At 49.5% G+C, this 24,322-nt stretch overlaps 1 protein-coding gene across 3 annotated transcripts in view; it reads right to left on the bottom strand.

The window, feature by feature from the left end:
* SLC44A2 (solute carrier family 44 member 2) overlaps window positions 1-24,322 on the bottom strand; it is a 52,667-nt gene that overhangs the window by 12,301 nt on the left and 16,044 nt on the right. Inside the window, exons 1-14 of one of the 3 annotated variants that reach the window (XM_060181729.1) lie at window positions 22,153-22,261; window positions 20,472-20,520; window positions 12,477-12,550; window positions 12,271-12,355; window positions 10,570-10,654; window positions 10,213-10,323; window positions 9,521-9,581; window positions 9,276-9,399; window positions 9,024-9,107; window positions 6,076-6,188; window positions 4,547-4,678; window positions 4,328-4,427; window positions 1,577-1,669; window positions 1,352-1,436 (exon numbers count right to left, since the gene is read on the bottom strand). In XM_060181729.1, the coding sequence (XP_060037712.1) occupies window positions 1,352-1,436; window positions 1,577-1,669; window positions 4,328-4,427; window positions 4,547-4,678; window positions 6,076-6,188; window positions 9,024-9,107; window positions 9,276-9,399; window positions 9,521-9,581; window positions 10,213-10,323; window positions 10,570-10,654; window positions 12,271-12,355; window positions 12,477-12,550; window positions 20,472-20,520; window positions 22,153-22,189 (1,233 nt within the window). In that variant the 5' untranslated portion in view covers window positions 22,190-22,261. Of the gene's footprint in view, window positions 1-1,351; window positions 1,437-1,576; window positions 1,670-4,327; window positions 4,428-4,546; window positions 4,679-6,075; window positions 6,189-9,023; window positions 9,108-9,275; window positions 9,400-9,520; window positions 9,582-10,212; window positions 10,324-10,569; window positions 10,655-12,270; window positions 12,356-12,476; window positions 12,551-20,471; window positions 20,521-22,152; window positions 22,262-24,322 lie in introns of those variants that run through there. The other 2 variants (XM_060181728.1, XM_060181727.1) reach the window with 2 other exon arrangements.

The following is a 24,322-nucleotide window of genomic DNA, read 5'->3' as shown; positions in this document are numbered from 1 at the left end:
AAGACAGTTTGGCACTTTCTTATAAAACAAATATTTTAAAATAATAAGTAAATAAAATAGTGGCTGAGGGCTGACGTGTAAGGACTGGGGGTGGATAGGGGTGTCCCCAAGGTGGGCAAGATTGCCCTGTGGGTGTCAAGAGGGACATGAGGTGCAGGAAGAAGAAACAGAGGCCAGGCAGTGGCACACCCAGTTAAGCACACACAGTGCAATGCGCAAAGACCTGCGTTCGAGTCCCAGCTCCCCACTTGGGGTAGGGACAGTTCACAAGTGGCGAAGCAGGTCTGCAGGTCTCTCGATCTCTCTTTTATAAAGTTAAATTTTACTTTATTTTGTTTTATTCCGAGAGTGATACAGAGAAACACAAACAGAGAAAAGACCAGAAGCCTGCTCAGCTCTGGCTTATGGTGGGACTGGGGGTTGACCTGGGAACCTCGGAGCCTCAGGCACGAGAGTCTGTTTGCATAACCATTATGCTGTCTCCCCCATCCCTTAATTATTTATCATTGGATAGAGACAGAGAATTGAAAGGGAGGGGGAGCTAGAGAGGGAAAGAGACATGAAAGACACCTGCAGCCCTGCTTCACCATTCGTGAAGTTACCCTCCCATGCAGGTGTGTTGGTCATTACTCCAGGTGCCCTGCATTGCTTGATGATATAGTCTATTTACATAATCACTGTTTTGCCTGAGACCCGCCCTGCCTGCAGGGTATTGGTTTAATCCCATTGGTTAGAACCTTCCAAACGGCTGCTGTGGAAGCTTTCTATGTTCACGCTTTTTAAAAATTTTTTGCTCCGCCCCCTCTCCTAGCCATTTCCTTTCCCCATTTGTCACTTCCAGTTAAAGAGATATATAAAAGGCGTTGTATCTGATCAATAAAGGAGAATTGCACTGTGTTCCTGCTCAGCCACGAGAGTTCCTGGTTCCTGAGTTCCTGGTTTGCTGAGTAAGCAACAGCCCAGGTTGGCTCCAGTTGAGTCGTCGTCCCCCCCCACCCCCCCCACCCCACCCCCCGCGACACAACCCCACACAGGTGGGGACCGAGGGCTTGAACACAGGTCCTTGCTCACTGTAACGTGTGCGCTTAACCAGGTGCACCACCGCCCAGCCCCTCTCTCTAGCTCTCTCTTCCCTTTCCATCTCAATTTCTCTGTCTCATCGAAAAAACTGGAGAACAACAATAACAAAAAGAACAAGAAATAAATGGAGGTGATTCAGGGTACACCAGACAGGGGAGTGGAGTCCGTTCCCCTCCAGGTCCTTCCCTACTATTCACGACACAACTTGACAGCAGAATCCGCTCCAAATTGGGGCTGGGGGGTTGGGGGTTCAGAGCCCAAGTATACTCACCTCGGGGTTACAGGTCTTCCCGATCTCGGGGCAGGGTAAGTCGCTGAAGATCTTGTAAATGGCCACGTTGGAAGTGGACAGGAAGCTGGGGGCTCCTTAAGGAAGCTTGGGGGTACCGGGGCTTGTGGAAAAGGGATCTCTCCCCACACACACACACACAATCCCCCCTCCCCCTTCCTCTCTGGATCCCCAGGCCTGGCGTGGGCTCCTTGTAAAAAAGGATACACAGCAGTGCTTGCCCAGTAAGCAATGCAAAGGCACAAGAGGAAGAAGGTGACCAGTGGGTACAGCACGGAGCACATCACGTAGCCGACAGCTCTGCAGGAGAGAGGGCGTGGCACGGGGAGAAAGGGCTGGACTCTCCCGCGGGAGGTACCAGGTTCGATCCCCAGCACAGAATGTGCTGCTTTTCTCACTTTTCCTCCACCTTCCTCATAAATAACTAACCACTTTAAAGATCAAAAACCTCAGACAGGGGTAGATAGCTTAATGGTTATCCAGAAAGACTGTCATAGCTGAGGCTTCGAAGTCCCAGGTTCAGTCCCCAGCACCACCATAAGCCAGAGCTGATCACTGCTCTGATAAAATTTGAAAAATAGGGAGTCGGGCTGTAGCGCAGCGGGTTAAGCGCAGGTGGCGCAAAGCACAAGGACCGGCATGAGGATTCCGGTTCGAACCCCGGCTCCCCACCTGCAGGGGAGTCGCTTCACAGGCGGTGAAGCAGGTCTGCAGGTGTCTTTCTCTCCCCCTCTCTGTCTTCCCCTCCTCTCTCCATTTCTCTCTGTCCTTAACCAACAACGACAACAACAATAATAACTACAACAATAAAACAACAATGGCAACAAAAGGGAATAAATAAATAAAAAATATATATATAAAAAAAAAAAGGGAGTCGGGCTGTAGCGCAGCGGGTTAAGCGCAGGTGGCGCAAAGCACAAGGACTGGCATAAGGATCCCGGTTCGAACCCCGGCTCCCCACCTGCAGGGGAGTCACTTCACAGGCGGTGAAGTAGGTCTGCAGGTGTCTATCTTCCCCTCCTCTCTCCATTTCTCTCTGTCCTATCCAACAACAACAACAATAATAACTACAACAATAAAAAAAAAAAAAAGGGCAACAAAAGGGAATAAATAAAATTTAAAAATTTTTTTAAAAATTGAAAAATAGAAAAATTAAAAATATATATATTAAAAACCGCAAGTGGGGGCCAAGTGGGGGTGCACCTGGTTGAATGCACACACTCCAGTGCGCAAGGCCCCAGGTTCAAACCCCTGGTCCCCACCTGCAGGGGGAAAGCCTCACGAGTGGTGAAGCAGGGCTGCAGGTGTCTCTGTCTCTCTATCTCCCCTTTCCCTCTTGATTTCTGTCTCCATCCAATAAATAAAGATAATTTAAAATGTAATTCTTTTTTAATTTTTATTTATTTATTTATTTATTATTTATTTCCTTTGTTGCCCTTGTTTTATTGTTGTAGTTATTATTGTTGTTGTCATTGTTGCATAGGACAGAGATGGAGAGAGGAGGGGAAGACAGAGATGAGGAGAGAAAGATAGACACCTGCAGACCTGCTTCACCGCCTGGGAAGCGACTCCCCTGCAGGTGGGGAGCCAGGGCTCGAACCGGGATCCTTAATGCCGGTCCTTGTGCTTTGCGCCACCTGCGCTTAACCCGCTGCACTACAGCCCAACTCCCTAAATGTAATTCTTAAAAAATGTAATTATTTATTTTCCCTTTCGTTGCCCTTGTTTTTCATTGTTGTTGTAGTTATTGTCATTGATGTTGTCGTTATCGGATAGGACAGAGAGAAATGGATAGAGGAGGGAAGACTGAGACAGGGAGAGAAAGACAGACACCTGCAGACCTGCTTCACCGCCTGTGAAGCGACTCCCCTGCAGGTGGGGAGCCGGGGGCTTGAACCGGGATCCTTATGCTGGTCCTTGCACTTGGCGCCACCTGCCTGCTTAACCCGCTGCTCTCCCAAAAATGTAATTATTTTTACTTTATATTTTTAAACTATACTATTAGATAGAGACAGAAATTGAGAGGGGAGAGGGAAATAGAGAGGGGTTAGAGAGACACCTAGAGCCCTGTTTCACCACTCACGAAGCTTTCCCATTGCAGGTGAGGACCGGTGGCTTGAACCCAATTCATAATGTGTACACTTCACCAGGTGTGTCACCGCCCGGCCCCTATTTAATTTTTTTTTTAATTTAAAACAATTTATTAAAAACAAAGTTAAGGAGTCGGGAGGTAGCGCAGCGGGTTAAGCGCACGTGGCACAAAGCACAAGGACCGGCATAAGGATCCCGGCTCGAACCCCCGGCTCCCCACCTGCAGGGGAGTCGCTTCACAGGTGGTGAAGCAGGTCTGCAGGTGTCTGTCTTTCTCTCCCCCTCTGTCTTCCCCTCCTCTCTCCATTTCTCTCTGTCCTATCCAACAACGACGACATCAATAAGCACAACGTTACACAAGGGCAACAAAATGGAAAATATTTTTTTAAAAAAAGTTAAATATTTTCAAATATTCTTTCCTTATTGTATTTTTAATGACAAAGTTACACCGAGAAAGAGAGAAAAACAAAGAGAGAGAGAGAGAGATATCCCAAGCCCTTCTTAGCTATGGCTTCTGGTGGTGCAGGAGGGTTGAACCTGGGACTTTGGAGCCTCAGGCGGGAGTCTTTTATTATTAAGTTTTGAAAAATACTTTTTCAAAATCACTGCTAAAATCTTTAAAAAGGTATATGCATGTGGCTAGCAGGTGGTGTACCTGGATAAGTGAACACACATTCCAGCGCTCAAGGCCTCAGGTTCAAGCCCTTGGCCCCCACCTGCAGGAGGAAAGCTTCAGGAGTGGTGAAGCAGGGCTGCAGGTGTCTCTCTGTCTCTCTCCCGCCCCCCCCCTTGAAGGCCAGGCAGTCTTGCCCCCACCCCGCCCCCCAACACCCCAATTCCCTCCCCCCCACACACCCCAGCACCCACTTGCTGGCTTCTCTGATGAGGGCGATGGCAATAAGAATCCTCTTCCGGAGAAAGATGAGGAGCAGAATGATGATCACCTCTATCACACTCAAGATGATCACTGTTGGGGGGTGCGGTAGAGGAACCACAAGGTCGGAGGAGGGGCCAGGAGTCAGCCCACCAGACTGGGGGTGAGTGGGGGGGTGCTCCCCGCTGGATCCCTGGGGGTCTGGCACTCACTGAAAGCCAGCCAGGTCTGGCGCAGGTGCAGGTAGACGCGGAGATCCGTCTGGAAGCCCAGGTCTACCAGGGAGATGTCCGAACCCGCCTCCCCGCGGAGGCGCGAGTACTCCAAGTAGCAATGGAAGATGCCTGAGGGCCAGGGGAGCGCGGCGACTCAGCCCCACACAGCGCCCCTACAACCCCCCTGCCCCCAGGGAACAAGGACGCAAAAACCAGTAGGCAGGAAGGTTGGTTGCCCGGTGGATAAAGCCTAGGCCTCTCATGCCTGAGGCTCCGAGTTCGAGCCCCCGCGTGGGGTCGGTGAAATAGCTCGTCTGGACAGTCCAGGTTTGAGCCCGACCCTCCACCTGCCGGTGGTGGTGGTGGTGGTGGTGGTGGTAGGGGAGGGAAACGCTTCACAAATCGGGAAGCAGGTCTGCAGGTGTCTTTTTCTCCCCCTCTCTAGTTTCCCCTCCCTTTTCAATTTCTCACTGTCCAAATAAATAAATAATAAATAAATAAGTAAATAAATAAACGTATGTTGTGGTCCAGAAAGCATGAGGCACTAAGCTCAATTCCTAGCTTGCCTGTGCTAGAAGGAGGCTCTACTCTCTCCTGTTCCTTCTCTCTCTTTTAAAAAAATTTTTATGTTTATTTATTTACTTATTCTCTTGTGTTGCCCTTGTTGTAGTTATTGATGTTGTCGTTGTTGGATAGGACAGAGAGAAATGCAGAGAGGAGGGGAAGACAGAGAGGGGGAGAGAAAGACAGACACCTGCAGACCTGCTTCACCGCCTGGGAAGCGACTCCCCTGCAGGTGGGGAGCCGGGGGCTCGAACTGGGATCCTTAAGCCAGTCCTTGCGCTTCATGCCAACTGCGCTTTAACCCACTGTGCTACCGCCTCCCTGTTCTCTCTCTCTCTTTAACATATAAAAAGAACAGCTGATTGAACAAAAAAGTGAATTAAAATGTCTGAAGGTGAAGGAGACAGCATGATGGTTCTGCAATGACAGAGTCTCCTGCCTGAGGCTCTGAGGTAGTTCTTAGGTTCAATCCCCAGCACCACCATCAGCCAGAGCTGAGGAGGGCTCTCAGATCTTTTCTCTCCGTATGTCTTTTTCTCTCTTGAACAAACTTTCATTCAAAGTTTTGTTTCAGGGGGTCGGGCGGTAGCGCAGCAGGATAAGCGCAGGTGGTGCAAAGTGCCAAGAATCCTGATTTGAGCCCCCGGCTCCCCACCTGCTGCGGGGGGGAGGGGGGTCGCTCCACAGGCGGTGAAGCAGGTCTGCAGGTGTCTGTCTTTCTCTCTCCCTCTCTATCTTTCCCTCCTCTCTCCATTTCTCTCTGTCCTATCTGACAACAATGACATCAACAACAACAGTAGTAATAACCACAACAACGATCAAAACGACATGGGCAACAAAAAGGAAAATAAACAAATAAAATATTATTTTTTAAAAAGTTTTTTAATTCCACACAGGCCACTTTTGGGTCACAGGAGGAGGGCACATCCTAGCCCGTGGGATGCCGGGAAGGTCACACTCACCATAGCCCAGCACCAGGATCACCATGACGATCATCACCCAGACCATAATACCAGCCAGGAATCGCAGAAGGACAATGAACATAAGACTCAGCAGCATGGCAATGACCAGACCTCTAAGGGCAAGAGAAAGGCCAGTCGGTTTATTACAGAGACAGAGAGACAGAGTCAGAGAGAGGTGGACACACACACACACACACACACACACACACACACACAGAGAGAGGCAAAGAGACAGACAGAGACAGAGAAACAGAGCCTCCCTCTGGCCCAGTCGATGCTGGAGATGGAACTCAGGGCCTCAGGACTTGGGCTGTAGTGCAGCGGGTTAAGCGCACATGGTGCACAGCACAGGACGGGCATCAGGATCCCGGTTCGAGCCCCCGGCTCCCAACCTGCAGGGGAGTCACTTCATAGGCAGTGAAGCAGGTCTGCAGGTGTCTGTCTTTCTCTCCCCCTCTGTCTTCCCCTCCTCTCTCCAGTTCTCTCTGTCCTACCCAACAACGACGCTATCAATAACAATAATCATAATTATAACAACAATAAAAACAAGGGCAACAAAAAGGAAATAAATATTTTTAAAACAATCTTACAACAAGGGCAACAAAGGAAATAAATAAATAATAAATAAAAATAATAATAATAAAAAAAAATCTTAAAAAAAAAAAAAAAAGAACTCAGGGCCTCACACATGAGAGTCCAATGCTTTATCCACTGCACTCCCTCCCAGGTTGATATTTTATTTTATTTGTTTTTTTCCTCCCTTTTGTTGCACTTGTTTTATTGTTATGGCAGTTTTATTGTTTTTATTGTTATTGCTGTCATCATCGTTGGATAGGACAGAGTTAAATGGAGAGAGGAGGGGAAGACAGGGGGAGAGAAAGACAGACACCTGCAGACCTGCTTCACCGCTTGTGAAGCGACTCCCCTGGAGGTGGGGAGCCGGGGAGCTCAAAAGGGGATTCTTAAGCCGGTCCTTGTGCTTCGTGCCACGTGCGCTTAACTCCCAGGTTGGTATTTTGACATGAGAGACAGACAGAGACAAAAGAGACAGGCAGAGAGAGAGAGAGGCTGAGAGACAGAGAGAGAAACAAAGTCTCCTCTGGAACATGAGATGTCAGGAATGAACTTTGGACCTCATGCCCGAGAGTCCAATGCTTTATCTACTGCGCCACCTCCCAGGATGGTATTATTACATGAGAGAGAGAGAGAGAGATGGGGGCAGGTGGTGGCATACCTGGTTGAGTGCACACATTAGTGTGCAAGGACCCAGGTTCAAGCCCTGGTCCCCCGAACAGAGGACAAGTCATACGTGGTGAAGCAGGGCTGCAGGTGTCTGTCTTGTCTTTCTCCCTCTTCATCTCCCCTTTCCCTCTCAATTTCTGTCTCTATCCAAAAGAAAGGTTTTTTTTTTTATGTAGGTATTTATGTATTTGTTACTAGACAGAGACAGAGAGAAACTGAGAGAGGAGGGGAACTAGAGAGGGAGAGAGACAGAGACACCTCTGCAGGCCTGCGTCACCACTTGTGAAGTTTCCCCTGCAGGTGGGGGCCAGGGGCTTGAACCTGGGTCCTTATTCACTGTAAAGTGGGCACTTAACCTGGTGTGCCACCACCTGGCCCCCCAAAATAAAGATTTTTTTAAACATTTGTATTTATTTATTATTGGATAGAAACAGGGACAAATTGAGAGGAGAGAGGGAGAGAGACAGAGAGACACCTGCAGCCCTACCTCACCACTGAAGAAGCTTTCCCCCTGCAGGTGGGGGCCAGGGGCTTGAACCTGGGTCCTTGTGCGCTGTCATGTGTGCACTTAACCAGCTGCACCACTGCCTGACCCCATAAATAAAGATTAACAACAACAAAACTTAAAAAGACCGGGGGGCGGAGGGGGGGAGTGCACCTCTCTGGCACATACAATGCCGTGGCTCAAACTCTGGTCCTTGTGGTTATAAGTCCAGCTTCTAGCCACCACAAAATTATTGATTAATGAGAGAAAAAGAGAGAGACAGGCAGACAGACAGACGGACACAGAGCCTCCCTCGAGCACCTTCAATGCTGGGGATGGAACTCAAGACCTCAGGCTTAAGAGTCTAATGCTTGGGAGTCGGGCAGTAGCGTAGTGGGTTAAGCACACATGGCATGAAGCACAAAGACCAGCGTTAAGGATCCAGGTTCGAGTCCCCGGCTCCCCATCTGCAGAGGGGTCCCTTCTATCATTAGAAGGGATCCCAATAAGAACTACGACAATAAAAAATTTTTTTAAAAAAAGGGCCACAAAATGGAATAAACAAGGGCCACAAAAGGGAATAAATAAATATTTAAAAAAAAATTTTTTTTTTAAAGAGTCTAATGCTTTATCCACTGTGCCTCCTTCCAGGCTGCATCTCAGGGTGGATAATTTTTTTTTTTTTTACTTTTTTAAAATACTTATTTTCCCTTTTGTTGCCCTTGTTGCTTTTCATTGTTGTTGCAGTTATTATTGTTGTTGTCACTGATGTCATCATTGTTAGATAGGACAGAGAGAAATGGAGAGAGGAGGGGAAGACAGAGAGGGGGAAAGAAAGATAAGATACCTGCGGACCTGCTTCACCACCTGTGAAGCGACTCCTCTGCAGGTGGGGAGCCGGGGGCTCGAACCAGGATCCTTACGCTGGTCCTTGCGCTTTGCGTCACGTGCGCTTAACCCGCTGCGCTACAGCCCGACTCCCGTTGGATAAAATTTGTCGTGGTCTGGGAGGTGGCGCAGTAGACAAAACGTTGGTCTCTCAGGCATAAGGCAAGCATAAGGCAAGCATGAGATCCTGAGTTCAATCCCCAGCAGCACATGGACCAGAGTGATGTCTGGTTCTTTCTCTCTCTCCTATCCTTCTCATTAATAAATAAATAAAATATTAAAAAAGAAAAGTCGTGGGAGGGGGCTGGAGAGGACCCCCTCCCCAGGAACTCACATGATGATCCAATACCACGAGACGGTGTAATCTTCAAAAATCCTCATGGCCAGCTGCCGGGCTTCCAACAGACCATTGGCTTTCCTGGTGGTGGGAGCAGTGTTGGGGTACGGGGGAGCAGCGGAGAATTACAGTGAAGAGGGATGTCAGAAGGGGACCAGATTCTCAGACCCGGGCCCCCTCCCTTTTCCTGATGGCCCAGTACCCGCCCCCCCCCAAGCGCTGACACTGAAGTGGGGGTCCCCTCCTCACTTGGCACCCTCCACCAGCTCAGAGACGTTCTTGCGGGCACCTAGGCCGTCTTCATAGGTGGTCTCGTTCCCCACCATCAGGATGCCCTTGTGGGCACGGATGTCGGGGAAGCAGCGACGGGCCACTGTGGGAGTCGGTGGGGGGGGGGTGGTCAGGGGCAGCCTGCCACTTCTCCGTCCCTGGGGTACCACATCCCAGTCATGTCTGCCCCCCCCCCCCACACACACACACAGCCTGAGACTCACATGGCTTGCTGGGGGTGAGCACGGCTGGGCATATCCCATCCCGGAGTATTTCAAGTACGTTCTGGAGAGAGAGAGATATACACCAAGTGAGAGAGACAGAGAGAGAGAGAAAAGAGAGAGTAAGTGAGAGGAGAAAGGAAGAGAGGAGAGTGAGATCAAGTGACAGAGAATGAGAAAGGAGATAGACGGAGGAGAGAGATCAAGAGAGAATGATAGGGAGTCATGATAGGCGGTAGCACAGCGGGTTAAGCGCACAACCAGTGTAAGGATTCCAGTTCGAGACCCCGGCTCGCCACCTGCAGGGGAGTCGCTTCCCAGGCGGTGAAGCAGGTCTGCAGGTGTCTGTCTTTCTCTCCCCCCTCTGTCTTCCCCTCCTCTCTCCATTTCTCTCTGTCCTATCCAACAACGATGACAGCAATAACAACAATAAAACAACAAGGGCAACAAAAGGGAATAGAAAGAGAAAGGGAGAGAGAATAGGGGTCTTAATCCTTAGTCCCCCCCAAAAGGAATCGGTCTCCCCCATCTCAGCTAATTGTTAACATGACAGTGGGGGAGCAGGGGGGGAGAAGCAGAGTCTCCCTCTGGCACCTGTGAGGCCAGGGATTGAACCCGGGACCTCACGCCTGAGAGCCTGGTGCTCTAACCACTGACACCCTCGCCCCCCCCCCCCCCGCCCCAGCCCCACTCACCTTGGTCTGAAAGCCTGGCACACAAAACTGCTTATAGTAGTCGAAATCCGAAGTGGACTGGGAGGCACTCAGCAAAGTTAAGTACCGATCGGGGCATTTTTCCACACAGATCTTGAGGGGAAGTGGAGGCGGGGGGGGGGCCAGGAAGCCAGGGGGTGAAGGAGGATTCGTCGGAGGGTCAGGGAAGACCCACCCCCCCACCCCCATTCTCGGACTCAGGGGAGCATTCCCACCCCATCCACCCCTTGAGCCCAGAGCAAGCTGGGAGAGAGAAATCCTTTTTGCAGGCGTGACACAGAATCTGGGGGTGCAGGGAGGAATCCCCCCAACCCACCCACAAGGCTCCCCGATGGTTACCTGGGGGGTGGGACACTGGAATTCCAGCAGGACTAGAGGGCTGGCGCACTTGACGATGTTGAAATAGAACAAGAAGGGTTTGTTCCTGGGGGAGGGGGATGAGGTTGGAGGGGGAGGACGTGGGAAATTAGAGAGTTTTTGAGACCACCCCCCAAAAAAAACCTACGGCAGTGTCAATAAAAATTTCCACAGCAGCTCGAGACAAGAGTCTGCTCGTGGGAGAGGCCCAGAAAGTGAGAGAGAGAAAATAAGGATACTGGAGCTACCCCCTGTGCTGTGACATCCTCCCATGTGACGCCAGGGGCTCGGGCCTGGGCAGCGTGCTTGGCCACTGCCTTTGTCCAGTTCACTTCTTTTTTTAAATATTTATCTTATTTATTTATTCCCTTTTGTTGCCCTTGTTGTTTTATTGTTGTAGTTATTATTGTTGTAGTTGTTATTGGATAGGACAGAGAGAAATGGAGAGAGGAGGGGAAGACAGAGAGGGGGAGAGAAAGATAGACACCTGCAGACCTGCTTCACCGCCTGCGAAGCGACTCCCCTGCAGATGGGGAGCCGGGATTCGAACCGGGATCCTTATGTCGGTCCTTGTGCTTTGCGCCACCTGCGCTTAACCCGCTGTGCTACAGCCCGACTCCCTTTGTCCAGTTCACTTCTGAACCATCACCACAGCCCCGTCTTTCAGAGATGAAGAGGGAAAAGAAAATTAAGGGGGCCCAGAGAGGTGGAGATATATGCCTGGGATCACACAGCCAGGAAGAGGGTAGGTTGAATTCCTTTACTTCCCTGCTACCTCTACTCTAAGACGGGTCGCCAGAAGTCAGAAGACTTTATGCCTCCTATTTATTTATTTATTTTGGATAGAGACAGAGAAATTGAGAGGAAGGGAAGAGACAGAGGAGAGAGACAGAGAGACACCTGCAGCCCTGCTTCACCACTTGTGAAGCTTTTCCCCCTGCAGTGGGGGCCGGGGGGCTTGAACCTGGGTCCTTGGGCAAGGTGATGTGCTCTCTATTGGCTGCACCATTAGACAGGCCCCAGAAAAATCTTTATCTCACAAGATACTGTGAGTTTCGAGAGGGAGAAAAAGAGAGAGGAGATAGAGAGAGAATTAAAGAAAAGAGACAGAGAGGGAGAGAAAAAGAGAGTGAGAGACAGGGAGGGAGTGAAAGAAAGACGGAGAAAGAGAAGAAATACAGGGAGAGAGGGGAACAGAAATGGACAGAGAGGAGGAGAAAGAGAAAGACAGAAAGAGGGAGAGAGAGAGGGAGAAAAAGAGAGGGAGGAAGAGAGAGCAGAGGGTGGGTAATATAATGGTGATGCAAACAGCCTCTTATGCCTGAGGCTCATTCAAAGAGCTGAACAGTGCTCTGATAGAGAAAAAAAAGGAGGGGGAGAAAAACAGAGAGAGGGAGAAAGGGAGGCTAAGAAGGAGGGAGTGACAAAGACAGAGAGGGGAGAAGAGAAAGACAAAGAGACAGAGAGAAGAGAAAGAGGGTACAAGGATAGAGAGAGAGAGAGACACACACACAGAGAGAGGGAGACACACACACACACAGAGAAACAGAGCCATCCTCTGGCCCAGGTGACTCCGGGGCTGAAACTCGGGTCCCCGGGCCTGAGAGTCCAGCATTCTGCCCACTGAGCCCCCAACCCGGGCAACAAGCTGTGAAGCCGCAGCCCCGCAGCCCCCAGACTCACGCGTTCTTTGTGCCTTTCTGCCCGCAGAACTCCCCGCGGCTGTCCGTGGGGTAGATCACCTTCCGGGGGTCCCCGTGGGTCCAGGCTGGAAAGTGATTTGGGGTCCACGGTGAGCTCAGCACACCCCCACCATCACCCCAGGGACCCCCAGGAACGCCCCCCCACACACACACACACCCAGGCTTGGGCCACCAGAGCCCACTCACCAATGACGCCCACCGCCACATAACCCACGATGGCGAGGAGGAGAAACACGCAACAGATCACATCCGTGCAGCCCCTGCAGACGAGGGGCCAAGTCAGGAGGGGGCGTCACACCACCTTGGGGCCTGAGCCTTGCCCCGGTTGTTATTATTTTTCAGAGTCAGAGATTCCCTCGGGTTTTGATTTCACGGGTTTAATATTCAGAGACCCAGAAAGAGAGAGACAGAGAAAGATCACAACAGAACACCAGAGTTTCTCCAGGTGCCAGAGGCTCCCCAATGTGGCACTGGGGCTTGAACCATGAACCATGTCTCTAACTCAGTGAGCCATCTTGTCAGACTGTATTATTAAAATCCATTTTATATTATTATTATGATAATTTATTTTGCCTCCAGGGTTATTATTTGGGCTCGGTGCCAGCATTATGAATCTGCTGCTCCCGGAGACCATTTTTTCCATTTTGTTGTTATTGTTGTTGGATAGGACAGAGAGAAATGGAGAGAGGGAGGGGAAGACAGAGAGGGGGAGAGAAAGACACCTGCAGACCTGCTTCACCGCCTGTGAAGCAACACCCCTGCAGGTGGGGAGCCGGGGGCTCGAACCAGGGTCCTTGTGCTGGTCCTTGTGCTTGGTACATGTGCTTAACCCACTGCGCTATGGCCCGGTCCCTGTCCCCTATTATTATCTTTTTAATTTTTACCAGAGCACTGCTCAGCTCTGGCTTATGGTGGTGCAGGGAATTGAACCTGGGACTTTGAAGCTTCAGGTGTGAGATTCTCTTTGTATAACCACTATGCTACCTCCCCCACCCCACTCCACCCCCTTTTTTTTTTACAGATCGGTACAATCCTCAGCATTGCAGGTAACACAGAGAGGCTCTATTTCTCTCTCTCTCTCTCTCCATATGTAAATAAATCTACAAACAAAAGTTCCTTTCCCCGTATCTTCTTATAAGTGACCTCTGTGAATTTTTTTCTTTTGTTTTAATGTACTTCCTTTTCAAAAGATTACTTATTGTCTGGGAGATGGTACAGTGGATAAAGCACTGGACCCTCAAAGCGTGAGGTCCTGAGTTCAATCCCAGGCAGCACATGGACCAGAGTGACGTCTGGTTCCTTCTCTCTCTCCTAACTTTCTCATTAATAAGTAAAACCTTTTAAAACTATATTTAATTTTTTTCATTTTTATTATTAGAGACAGAGAGAAACTGAGAGGGGAGGGGTAGAGAGGAGAGAGAGACGCCTGCAGCCCTGCTTCACCACTCGTGAAGCTTTCCCCCTGCAGGTGGGGACCAGGGGCTTGAACCTGGGTCCTTTTGCACAGTAATGTGAGCGCTTAACCAGCTGCGCTACCACCTGGCCCCCCAAAATATTTATTTCACATTGGATTGAGAGGGAAGGGGGAGAAAGAGAGGGAGAGAAGGGGCCGGGTGGTGACGCAGCTGGATAACTGCACACATTACAGTGCGTAAGGACCCAGGTTCAAGCCCCCGGTCCTCAACTGCAGGGGGAAAGCTTTGCAAGTGGTGAAGCAGGGCTGCAGGGGTCTCTCTGTCTCTCTCAACTTCTCTCTGTCTCTATCCAATAAATAAATAAAGAACGAGATAGAGAGAGCGAGAGACCTGCAGCCCTACACCACCACTAGTGAAGCTTTCCCTCTGCAGGTGGTGGCTGGGGGACGTGAACCCAGGTCCTTGCGCACTGGGACTTGTTTGCTACTCAGGCTACACCATTACCCACCCACCCCACTGTGCATTTCTTAGGAGCTTTCTAGTTACTTATTAAGAATCAAGCTTTTCAACTGTTCGTGGTTGAGCGCTCCGGTGTTAGTTAGTCTGTACCACCCACTGCTCTGTGTGGCTTCCTCTCGGAATACGTCAGGAGGGAGCGATGTCACCACTCTGGGGTGATTTAGGACTTGTTCATGGCTGAGTAATATTCTTTTTTTAAAAAAAAGAATTTATTTATTTATTCATGAGAAAGATAGGAGAAGAGAAAGAACCAGACATCACTCTGGTACATGTGCTGCCGGGGTTCGAACTCGGGACCTCATGGTTGAGAATCCAATGCTTTATCCACTGTGCCACCTCCCGGACCACGTAATATTCTTTTTTATATTTTATTTATTTTCCCTTTTGTTGCCCTTGTTGTTTTTTATTATTGTTGTAGTTATTATTGTTGTAATTACTGATGTCATCATTGTTGGCTAGGACAGAGAGAAATGGAGAGAGGAGGGGAAGACAGAGAGGGGGAGAGAAAGACAGACACCTGCAGACCTGCTTCACCGCCTGGGAAGCGACTCCCCTTCAGGTGGGGAGCCGGGGCTCGAACCAGGATCCTTACGCCGGTCCTTGCGCTTTGCATCACGTGCGCTTAACCCGCTGTGCAACCGCCCTGACTCCCGCCTGAATAATATTCTAACTACAGGACTATTGGGTACAGTCGCTAACTGATGTTACTTAATCACCAAGGGAAGACATTCAGAATTTTGAAATTTGTTAGGGAGAGAGAGAGAAGTAGAGGGGGAGGAAGAGAAAGAGAGAGAGAGAGACTAAGGGGGAGGAGTGTTCATTGGCGTTTCAAAAATTTGGTCTGATTTTTTTTTTTCTCATTTTTAAAATTCTGTATTATGATGATGATGATGATGATGATGATGATTACCATCACCACCACCACTACCAGAGCCCGGCTCAACTCTGCTTCTGATGATGCTGGGAACTGAACCTGGGACCTCAGCGGCTCAGGCAGGAGAGTCCTTTGCTGTCTCCCTAGTCCTAATTTTATTGTTACTCCCCAGAGCTGTGTTCAGCTCTGGCTCATGGTGGTATTGGGGAAATGAACCTGGGACCCTTGGGGTCTCAGGCATGAGTCCTTCTGCAGAATCATTACGTCTCCCTTGCCCTTATATGTTCTTTATAAAAAGCTTTGGGGGGGGGGGGTTTGCGGGGGGCGTGGCAGGGCGATGGCACAGTGGTTCTGCAAACAGATACTCCTTCCTGAGGCTCTGAGGTCCAGAGACGCACAGGGCTCGAGCATCTCTCTCTGTGTCTTTCACAAGGATCCTGGTTCACATCCCCGGCCCCCCGCCTACAGGGGAGTCGCTTCACAAGTGGTGAAGCAGGTCTGCCGGTGTCTGTCTTTCTCTCCCCTTCTCTCTCCATTTCTCTCTGACCTATCCAACTATGACAGTAATGACAATGGCAACAAAATGGGAAAAAAATGGCCACAGAAGCAGTGGATTCATAGTGCAGGCACTAAGCCGCCAGCGATAACCCTGTAGGCAAAAAATAGTAAACAAGGGAGTCGAGCAGTAGCGCAGCGGGTTAAGTGCAGGTGGCACAAAGTGCAAGGAGCTGTGTAAGGATCCCGGTTCAAGCCCCTGGCTCCCCACCTGGAGGGGGAGTCACTTCATAGGCGGCGAAGCAGGTCTGCAGGTGTCTCTCTTTCTCTCCTCCTGTCTTCCCCTCCTCTCTCCATTTCTCTCTGTCCTATCCAACAACAACGACAGCACTAACAACAAAATAACTACAACAATAAAAAAAGCAACAAGGGCAAGAAAAGGGAATAAATAAATAAATATAAAAATAGTAAACAAAAAATTCCACCCATATATATATAGCAAGAGGTCCTGAGTTTGACTCTGGGATGTATTCTTAGAACCTTCTGAGTAAAAGGAATTAATAAATTATATCTGGGGGGTGGACAAGACAAAGACATTTCAGTGCCTGCTGATAAATGAAAAAAATAAATAAATAAAACCAACTCCCAGCCTTGGATGCTAAGAATGGCTCTGTGTTTCCTGGGGCAGGAAAGGGTACTTTGGATGGAGGACAATTTCCTTCCTTTAGAGGGATAAGGTGAGGTAGAGGGTGAGGTGTGTGTGTGTGTGTGTGTGTGTGTGTGTGTGTGTGTGTGTGTGTGTGTGTGTGTGTGTGTATTACAAAGTTCCTCAAAGTTGCTTTGCCATGTGTGTGACCCGGGGTTCGAACCTGGTCCTCACCATTTTGGAGAAAGGTTCTGGACTGTGGCCACTTTCATGCTCTCTGTGGCTTTTTTTTTTTTTTCCACCTCCAGGGTTATTGCTGGGGCTCAGTGCCTGCACTAGGAATCCACTGCTCCTGGAGGCCATTTTCCCCCTTTTTTGTTGCCTTTGTTGTTTATCGTTGTTGTTGGATAGAACAGAGAAATGGGAGGGGGGGGAAGACAGAGAGGGGGAGAGAAAGAAAGACTCCTGCAGACCTGCTTCTCTGCTTGTGAAGTAACCCCCCTGCAGGTGGGGAGCCGGGGGCTCGAACCAGGATCCCATCGCCAGTCTTTGTGCTTTGCGCATGTGCGCTTATCCCACTGCACTACCACACGTCCGCCTCTTTTTTTTTTTTTTTTACTGGGAGGGAGATACAGAGAGTAAGAGAGAGTCCAGAGCCCTGCTCCGCTCTAGCTGATGGTGGTGCTGGGGATGGAACCTGAGACCTCAGGGAGCTTCAGGCAAGAGAGTCTGTTTGCAGAACCATCATGCTGTCTCCCCAGCCTGGTCTATTACTAAGAGAGAGAGAGAGAGACAGAGAGACCAAGACCAGAGTCCTGCTCAGCTCTGGCTGATGGTGGTGCTGGGGATTGAACCTGGGACCTCAGAGCCTCAGGCAGGAATCTTGCAGAAGCATCACACTCTTTCCCTAGTTTGTTTGCTTTTTTTTTTTTTTAAAGTAAGGGGGGGTTGGATGGTAGAGCAGTGGGTTAAGCGCAGGTGGTGCAAAGTGCAAGGACTGGCGTAAGGATCCCGGTTCGAGCCCCCGGCTCCCCACCTACAGTGGAGTCGCTTCACAAGTGGTGAAGCAGGTCTGCAGATGTCTTTCTCTCCCCCTCTCTGTCTTCCCCTCCTCCTCTCTTGTTTTTCCTCTGTCTTAACAATGATGACATCAATAACAACAACAATAACTACAACAACAAAAAAAATCAAGGGCAACAAAAGGGAAAATAAATAAAAAAATTAAATTCCCAGTAGCACCAGAAGCCAGAGCTGACTCAGGGAGTTCTGGTGAAAAGCAAAATAAATAAGAGCGGAGTAGACAGCATCAAGGTTCTGCAAAGAGACTTTCTTGTCTGAGGCTCTAAAGTCCCAGGTTCATTTCCCAGCACCACCATCAGCCAGGGCTCAGCAGGGCTCTGGTAAAATGAATGAATGAATGAATGAATGAATGAATGAATGATTTGGGGGCTCAGTGCTTTGAATTCCCTCAAAACCAAGAGATGCACAGATCCAGAACTTTCTGATTTGCATCTAGGGAGACAGCATCATGGTTCAGGCAAGAGACTCTCCTTTGCCTGAGACTTTTGAGGTTGCATGTTCAATCCCCACTATTATCAGAAGTCAGAGCTGGGAATCAGGCCGTAGCGCGGCAGGTTAAGCGTAGGTGGCGCAAGCACAAGGACCGGCTTAAGGATCTCAGTTCGAGCCCCCGGCTCCCCACCTCCAGGGGAGTCGCTTCACAAGCGGTGAAGCAGGTCTATAGGTGTCTGTCTTTCTCTCCCCTTCTCTGTCTTCCCCTCTCTCCCTCTCTGTCTTATCTCTCCATTTCTATCCAAAGATGACAACATCAATAACAACAATAACTACAACAACAATAAAACAACAAGGGCAACAAAAAGGGAATACATAAACTATTTAAAAAAATTTTTAAAAAACAAGTCAGAGCTGAGCAGGCCTCTGGTTAAAAACAAATAAACAAGCCCACCCTATTTTCTGGTAGGGGAGATATAGCCCCCACAGTGGGGTACACACTTTACCTCACTGCTTGTGGGTCCCTGGATTTGAACCTAGGTTCTTGTCGAGAACACTGGACTTGAGCCATGGATGTTGAAGCCATGCTGAGGTCTCTCTTCCCTTCCCTTCTCTTCTCTTCTCTTCTCTTCTCTTCTCTTCTCTTCTCTTCTCTTCTCTCTCTCTCTCTCTCCACCCCCCTCCCTCCCTTGAAAGAACACATTAGGGCAGGAGTAGATAGCATAATGGTTATGCAAACATACTTGCAAGCCTAAGGCTCCGTCAAGTCCCAGGTTCAATCCCCGGCCCACCATAAGCCAGAGCTGAGCAGTGCTCTGGTAAAAAAAAAAAAAAAAACACAAGTTAAAATCTGGGCGGGGACATGGCTCAGAGCTTCCTTGCCTTGGAGCTAAACTGCCTTACATCAAAGTCTGTTTTCCAATCTCCTCCCTAAAGGCACCAATTAGTTTCTGACCCCAAGAGGTGTCGAATCAGTTTGAATCTAGCCAATCCAAAGACAGAGAATTCTACTCAAGGATGAACACTGCCCAACTCTGGCATCTGGTGGTGCTGGGGCTTGAACGGGACCTCAGAGCCTCAGGCTGGAGAAGCCTGTTTGCAGAACCACTATGCTCTCTCCTAGGTCCTAGGTCCTGTCTTTTTGTTGTTGTTGATTTCTAAAAACTTTTTACACATGTGATATTTCTTTTCAACCCAGAGCCCTGCTCAACTCTGGCTGATAGTAGTGCTGGGGATGGAACCTGGGGCCTCAGAGCTTTGGGCAGAAAGAACCATGATGCTGTCTCCCCACCCCCACCCCAGAGCTCTCTTTTAAAATATTGCTTTTACTTTAATGAAGCCCTGCTCACGTCTGGCGTTTGGTGGAGCTGGAGATTGAACCTGGGGCCTCAGAGTCTCAGGTAGGAGAATCTTCTTGGAGAACCATCCTGCTGTCTCCCTGAGCCCCCAACCCACTCAGCCCCAAGGTAGAGAGAACAAGGAAGAGAGGCCACAGCCTGAAACTTCCTCCAAGGTGGTGGGGGCCGGGCTCGAACCTGGCAGTAGTTCAAGGGGAACTACTTTGCCAGCCCTGTATTATTATTATTTCCTTTTCGCCCCCTCTTTTTGGTTGCCCTTGTTGTTTATATTATTATTATTATTAGTGTGTGTGTGTGTGTGTGTGCGTGTCTGCCTGCACAAACGCAAACAGGCTGCTTCCTCTCAGTTTGTTTTTTTTTTCTCTAAGATTTACTTATTCATGGGTGGGGGAGATAGCTTAATGGTTCAGCAAATAGACTTTTGTGCCTGAGGCTCCCAGGTTTAGTCCTCTGTATCACCAGAGGCCAGAGTTGAGCAGTGTTCTGGAAAAAACAAATAATAATAATAAAAAAGATTTATTTATGGGGGGTTAGGGGGAGACAGTATCATTGCTCTGCGGGAGAGGGGGAACTCCCCATAGGCGAGGGTAGATAGCATAATGGTTCTGCAAAGAGACTCTCCTGATTGAGGCTCCCAAGTCCCAGGTTCAATCCCCCATACCACCATAAACCAGAGCTGAAGAATGCTCTGGTAAAATAAATAAAATAAATTAAAAACAAACAGAAAAAAAGACTCTTGCCTGAGGCACTGAGCTCCCAGGTTCAATCCCCAGCACCATCAGAAGCCAGAGCTGAGCAGGGTTCTGGGAAAAATAAAATTTGAGTAAAATATATTGGGGCAGAGGTAGATAGCATAATGGTTCTGCAAACAGACTCTCATGCCTGAGGCTCTAAAGGTCCCAGGTTCAATGCCCTGTCCCACCATAAGCCAGAGTTAAGCAGCACTCTGGTAAAAAAAAAAAAATATATATATATATATATATATATATATATATATTCTTTTATGAGAAAGAGGAGAGAGAGAAGTAGAACTTCACTCTGGCACATGTGATGCTAGGCATGGAATTTAGGACCTCGGGCTTGAGGGTCCAGCATTTTATCTACTGCGCCTCCTGTCAGGTCTCTCTTTTTCTCTCTCTGTCCCTTATAAAGAAAAAAAAAAGGTGGCATGCCCCTGACTTTTATGAAATAGCTAGTTAGTGTAGTAACAGTTTCACTGATAGGGTACAGGGTGTGTGTGTGTGTGTGTGTATGTGTGTGTGTGTGTGTGTATGTGTGTGTATGTGTGTGTATGTGTGTGTCTGGGCGTCTAGATTTCTACAGAGATGACCCGCTCCCCAGGAAAACCCAGCTCCCCTTTACCTGTTATAGATGGGTCCTTTGAAGGTAGGATCATACTTCTGTGGTGTGCCTGAAAATACAACAGAACAAAGGGGAGGGGAATTTAGACCTAGAATAGTCTGGGGGGATCCTAATCTCCCCAAAAACAAGAAACTCCCCCCCACCCCCGCCCATCCGCTCCTCTGTATGTTGAATATGGGGAGGAGGAAGGTTCGACACTGTGATTTTCCCTGGAACCCCCTTTTCCGAGGGACCACACCCAGGCCCCCAGTGGGAACCGAGGGAATAGGAGAGGTCTGTCTGTAAGGGTGATTCTGACTCCCCTGGGGGCCAGCCCTTGGGAAAAGACTTGAAATATCCTGGGTTTTTTTTGTTTTTTCTTTTCTTGTGGTTGTTTCTGATTCATGTTGAGGCAGAGAGAGACAGGGAGACAGAGAGACAACAGTAGGCCCCATGCCACCAATCATGACTCCTCCCCCTACCCCCACAGGTGGGGAACCAGGGCTGGAACCCTGGTCCTCTTGCCTACTCTGCATTCAGCCTCTAGCCAGCCATTCTCTCTCTCTCTCTCTCTCAATTTTTTGGTTTTTTTAATTTTATTTATTTATTTATTCCCTTTTGTTGCCCTTGTTTTATTGTTGTAGTTATTATTGTTGTTGTTATTGTTGGATAGGACAGAGAGAAATGGAGAGAGGAGGGGAAGACAGAGAGGGGAAGAGAAAGACAGACACCTGCAGACCTGCTTCACCGCCTGGGAAGCGACTCCCCTGCAGGTGGGGAGCCGGGGGTTGGAACCAGGATCCTCACGCCGGTCCTTGTGCTTTGCGCCACTTGCGCTTTAATCCGCTGCGCTACCGCCCGACTCCTCTCTCTCTCTCATTTTTAAAAATATTTTTTCACAGGAAAAGCCCTCAATACTACTCTGGCCAAAAAACTGCCCAGGGATGGAACCTGGGGACACACACACATGCACGCACATCTGGAGGACACAGGGAGGTCACACACACACACACACACACACACACACACACACACATCTGGAGGACACAGGGAGGTCTCAGATCAGAGCACCTTGGTATGTGGTTCAGCCCTAGCCCTGAGTTATATTCCAAGTGCCAAAGAAACCTCAGAACACAGAGACACACACACCTACAAGGTGGGGGTACAGAGTGTCCCTCCTCTCATGAAGCCCTCCCCATACACAGCAAAAACAATAAAAATGGAGGAGTCGGGCGGTGGCGCAGCAGGTTAAGCGCAGGTGGCGCAAAGCGCAAGGACCAGTGTTAAGGATCCCGGTTCAAGCCCCTGGTCCCCACCTGTAGGGGAGTCACTTCACAGGCGGTGAAGCAGGTCTGCAGGTGTCTATCTTTCTCTCCCCGTCTTCCCCTCCTCTCTCCATTTCTCTCTGTCCTATCTAACACAACAACAACATCAACAACAACAACAAAACAAGGACAACAAAAGGGAATAAATATTTTTAAAAAGATAAATAATAAATAAAGTAACAGGCCCAGAAGGGGGAGAGAAATCTCGGGAGACTTCTTGGAGGAGGCTGAGCTGAAGAAGGGGGCTGGCAGGAACTGGGGCTGGGGGCTTGGAAGGTGTGTTCTGTCTGATCCCTTCACCCCACCACCACCCCCCCTTGCTCCCTTCCATAACTGGGTATGTCTGTGTATGTGTGTGTGTGGGGGGGTCTGCCTACCGTGCTTCCCATAGTAATCCTTCTGCTCACGCCCCATCCTGGCCTCGACAGTCCCTAGGTCCCTCGGCGTCCCTCCCAGAGTCCCTCCCGGGGAGGGAAGAAGAGATGGAGGGAGGGACGGACAGGCGACAGGCCCAGGCTCCTCCCAGCCCAAAGCTGGGCGGAGCGATTTCAAACCAGTCAGACTGGCTCCAGCCAGGCCGGCGGCCTCAGGACTAAAAGGGGGGGCTGGGGATTTGGACAAGGGACAGAGCCCCCCCCCATACACACACACAGACACACACACACACAGACACGCACACACACACACACACACACACACACACACAGAGACACACACACACCTGCTCCTGTCTGTCACCCTCTGTCCCAATTTAGCTCAGGCTGCTCTGTGGTCTGGGGCCACCACCCCCCAAACCCCAGGAGAAGTGCCTAGAATACCTCCCTGCCTGGGTATATAGGAGCCTGGTGGGTGGCTTTGGAGGGGAAACTGAGGCACAGTCAGAGAGAGAGAGAGAGAGAGATTAAACTCAAGATTACCAGGCAAGACAGCAAAACTTGGCACCAGACTTGAACCCAGAACCTTTCTCCCTATCTACAGAAGAGAAAATATAAGAGATGGAGGGCCGGGGGATAGTATAATGGTTCTGCAAAAAAGATTCTCCTGTCTAGGCTCTGAGGTCCCAGGTTCAAGCCTCAGTCTGCCAGAAGCCAGAACAAAGCAGGGCTCTAGTTTCTCTCTTTCTCTCTCTCTCATTAAAGAAAATAAACAAAATATTTAATATAATAATAACATTTAAAAACAATACCATGGCGATAAGGCATAAAGACTCTTCTGCCTGAGGCTCTGAGGTACCAGGTGCCTGGCACCACCAGATGCCAGAGCTGAACAGGGATCTGGTAAGAAGACAAACAAAATGATTTAAAAAGGAGAATATATATATGCAAGTGGAAAATTCTGGTGGAAAAATACGTAAATAAAGACATAATAGGGAGTCAGGCGGTAGTGCAGCGGGTTAAGCGCAGGTGGCGCAAAGCACAAGGACCGGCCTAAGGATCCTGGTTCAAGCCCCTGGCTCCCCACCTGCAGGGGAGTGCTTCACAGTTCTGCAGGTGTCTAACTTTCTCTCCCCACTCTGTCTTCCCCTCCTCTCCATTTCTCTCTGTCCTATCCAACAACAACAAAATCATCAACAACAATAATAACTACAACAATAAAACAACAAGGGCAACAAAAGGGAAGAAATAAATATTTCTTAAAAAAGACATAATAAGTGTAAAATGTTATTTTTAGATGTGGAGAGGAATGCTGGAAATTGAACCCGGAGCCTCAGACAGGAAACTGCTTTGCTGTCTGGTAGTTGAATCACTTCCACTGCTAGTTTACGAAATTTGAAAAAAAAAAAATTTTGCTATTTTTATTTCTTGGAGCCCCTGGGGGCCTTGCTGTTCAGCTTCTGGGGGTGTGTGCTGAGGACTGAACCTGGGACCTCAGAACCTCAGACATGGGGAGTCTTTTGTGCAGAGAACCACTGTGCTGTTCCCGCTCCTGCCACACCCCCTTGCCTGCTGTGTTGACCTTTTCATTCACATACAGAGGAGGAAGAGAGGGTGAGAGAACACAGATCAGAGCTTCCCCCAGTACTGAGAATCTCTCCCATGTGGTGCCTGGGTTCAGACGGTGTGTAGAAAATGGGGAGGGGGGACAAGAATTTGGAGGCTCTGCTGTGCTGCTGTCCCATACTGGTGGCCCCAGAGGAAGGCCACTACCCCCCACCCCGCCCCATCTGGGGGAGGCCAGCTGTGCTGGCCCCAGCTGACCCCTAGCCCACAATCCTCAGCAAACAGGCGGGGCCCCAAGGCTTCCCAAGTTTGACCTGTGGTGACCAGGGCTCACAAGGCAAAGCTTGTGGTTCCCAGGCCCACTGGTCCCACCCCACCCAGTGGACATACAGCTTCTTTCTTCCCTTGAGTGACACCAGCTATTCCCCAGTTCTACCCTCTCCTGCTTCCAGAGAAGCATCACGTGTACCCGGCCGCGGAGGAAACACATGGAAATCAAAAACACCAGATTGAGAAGTGAGGGTGGGAGAGAGAGAGAGAGACAGAGAGTTTACAGCATCAGAGCTTCCCCTGGAGTTACGGTTTCTTCCATGTGGTGTCAGGACTC

The sequence above is a fragment of the Erinaceus europaeus genome, chromosome 23 (genome assembly GCF_950295315.1).
Source record: "Erinaceus europaeus chromosome 23, mEriEur2.1, whole genome shotgun sequence".
Taxonomy (NCBI): domain Eukaryota; kingdom Metazoa; phylum Chordata; class Mammalia; order Eulipotyphla; family Erinaceidae; genus Erinaceus; species Erinaceus europaeus.
Note: the sequence above shows the minus strand (reverse complement) of the source record. Positions and strands in the feature narration are given on the sequence as shown.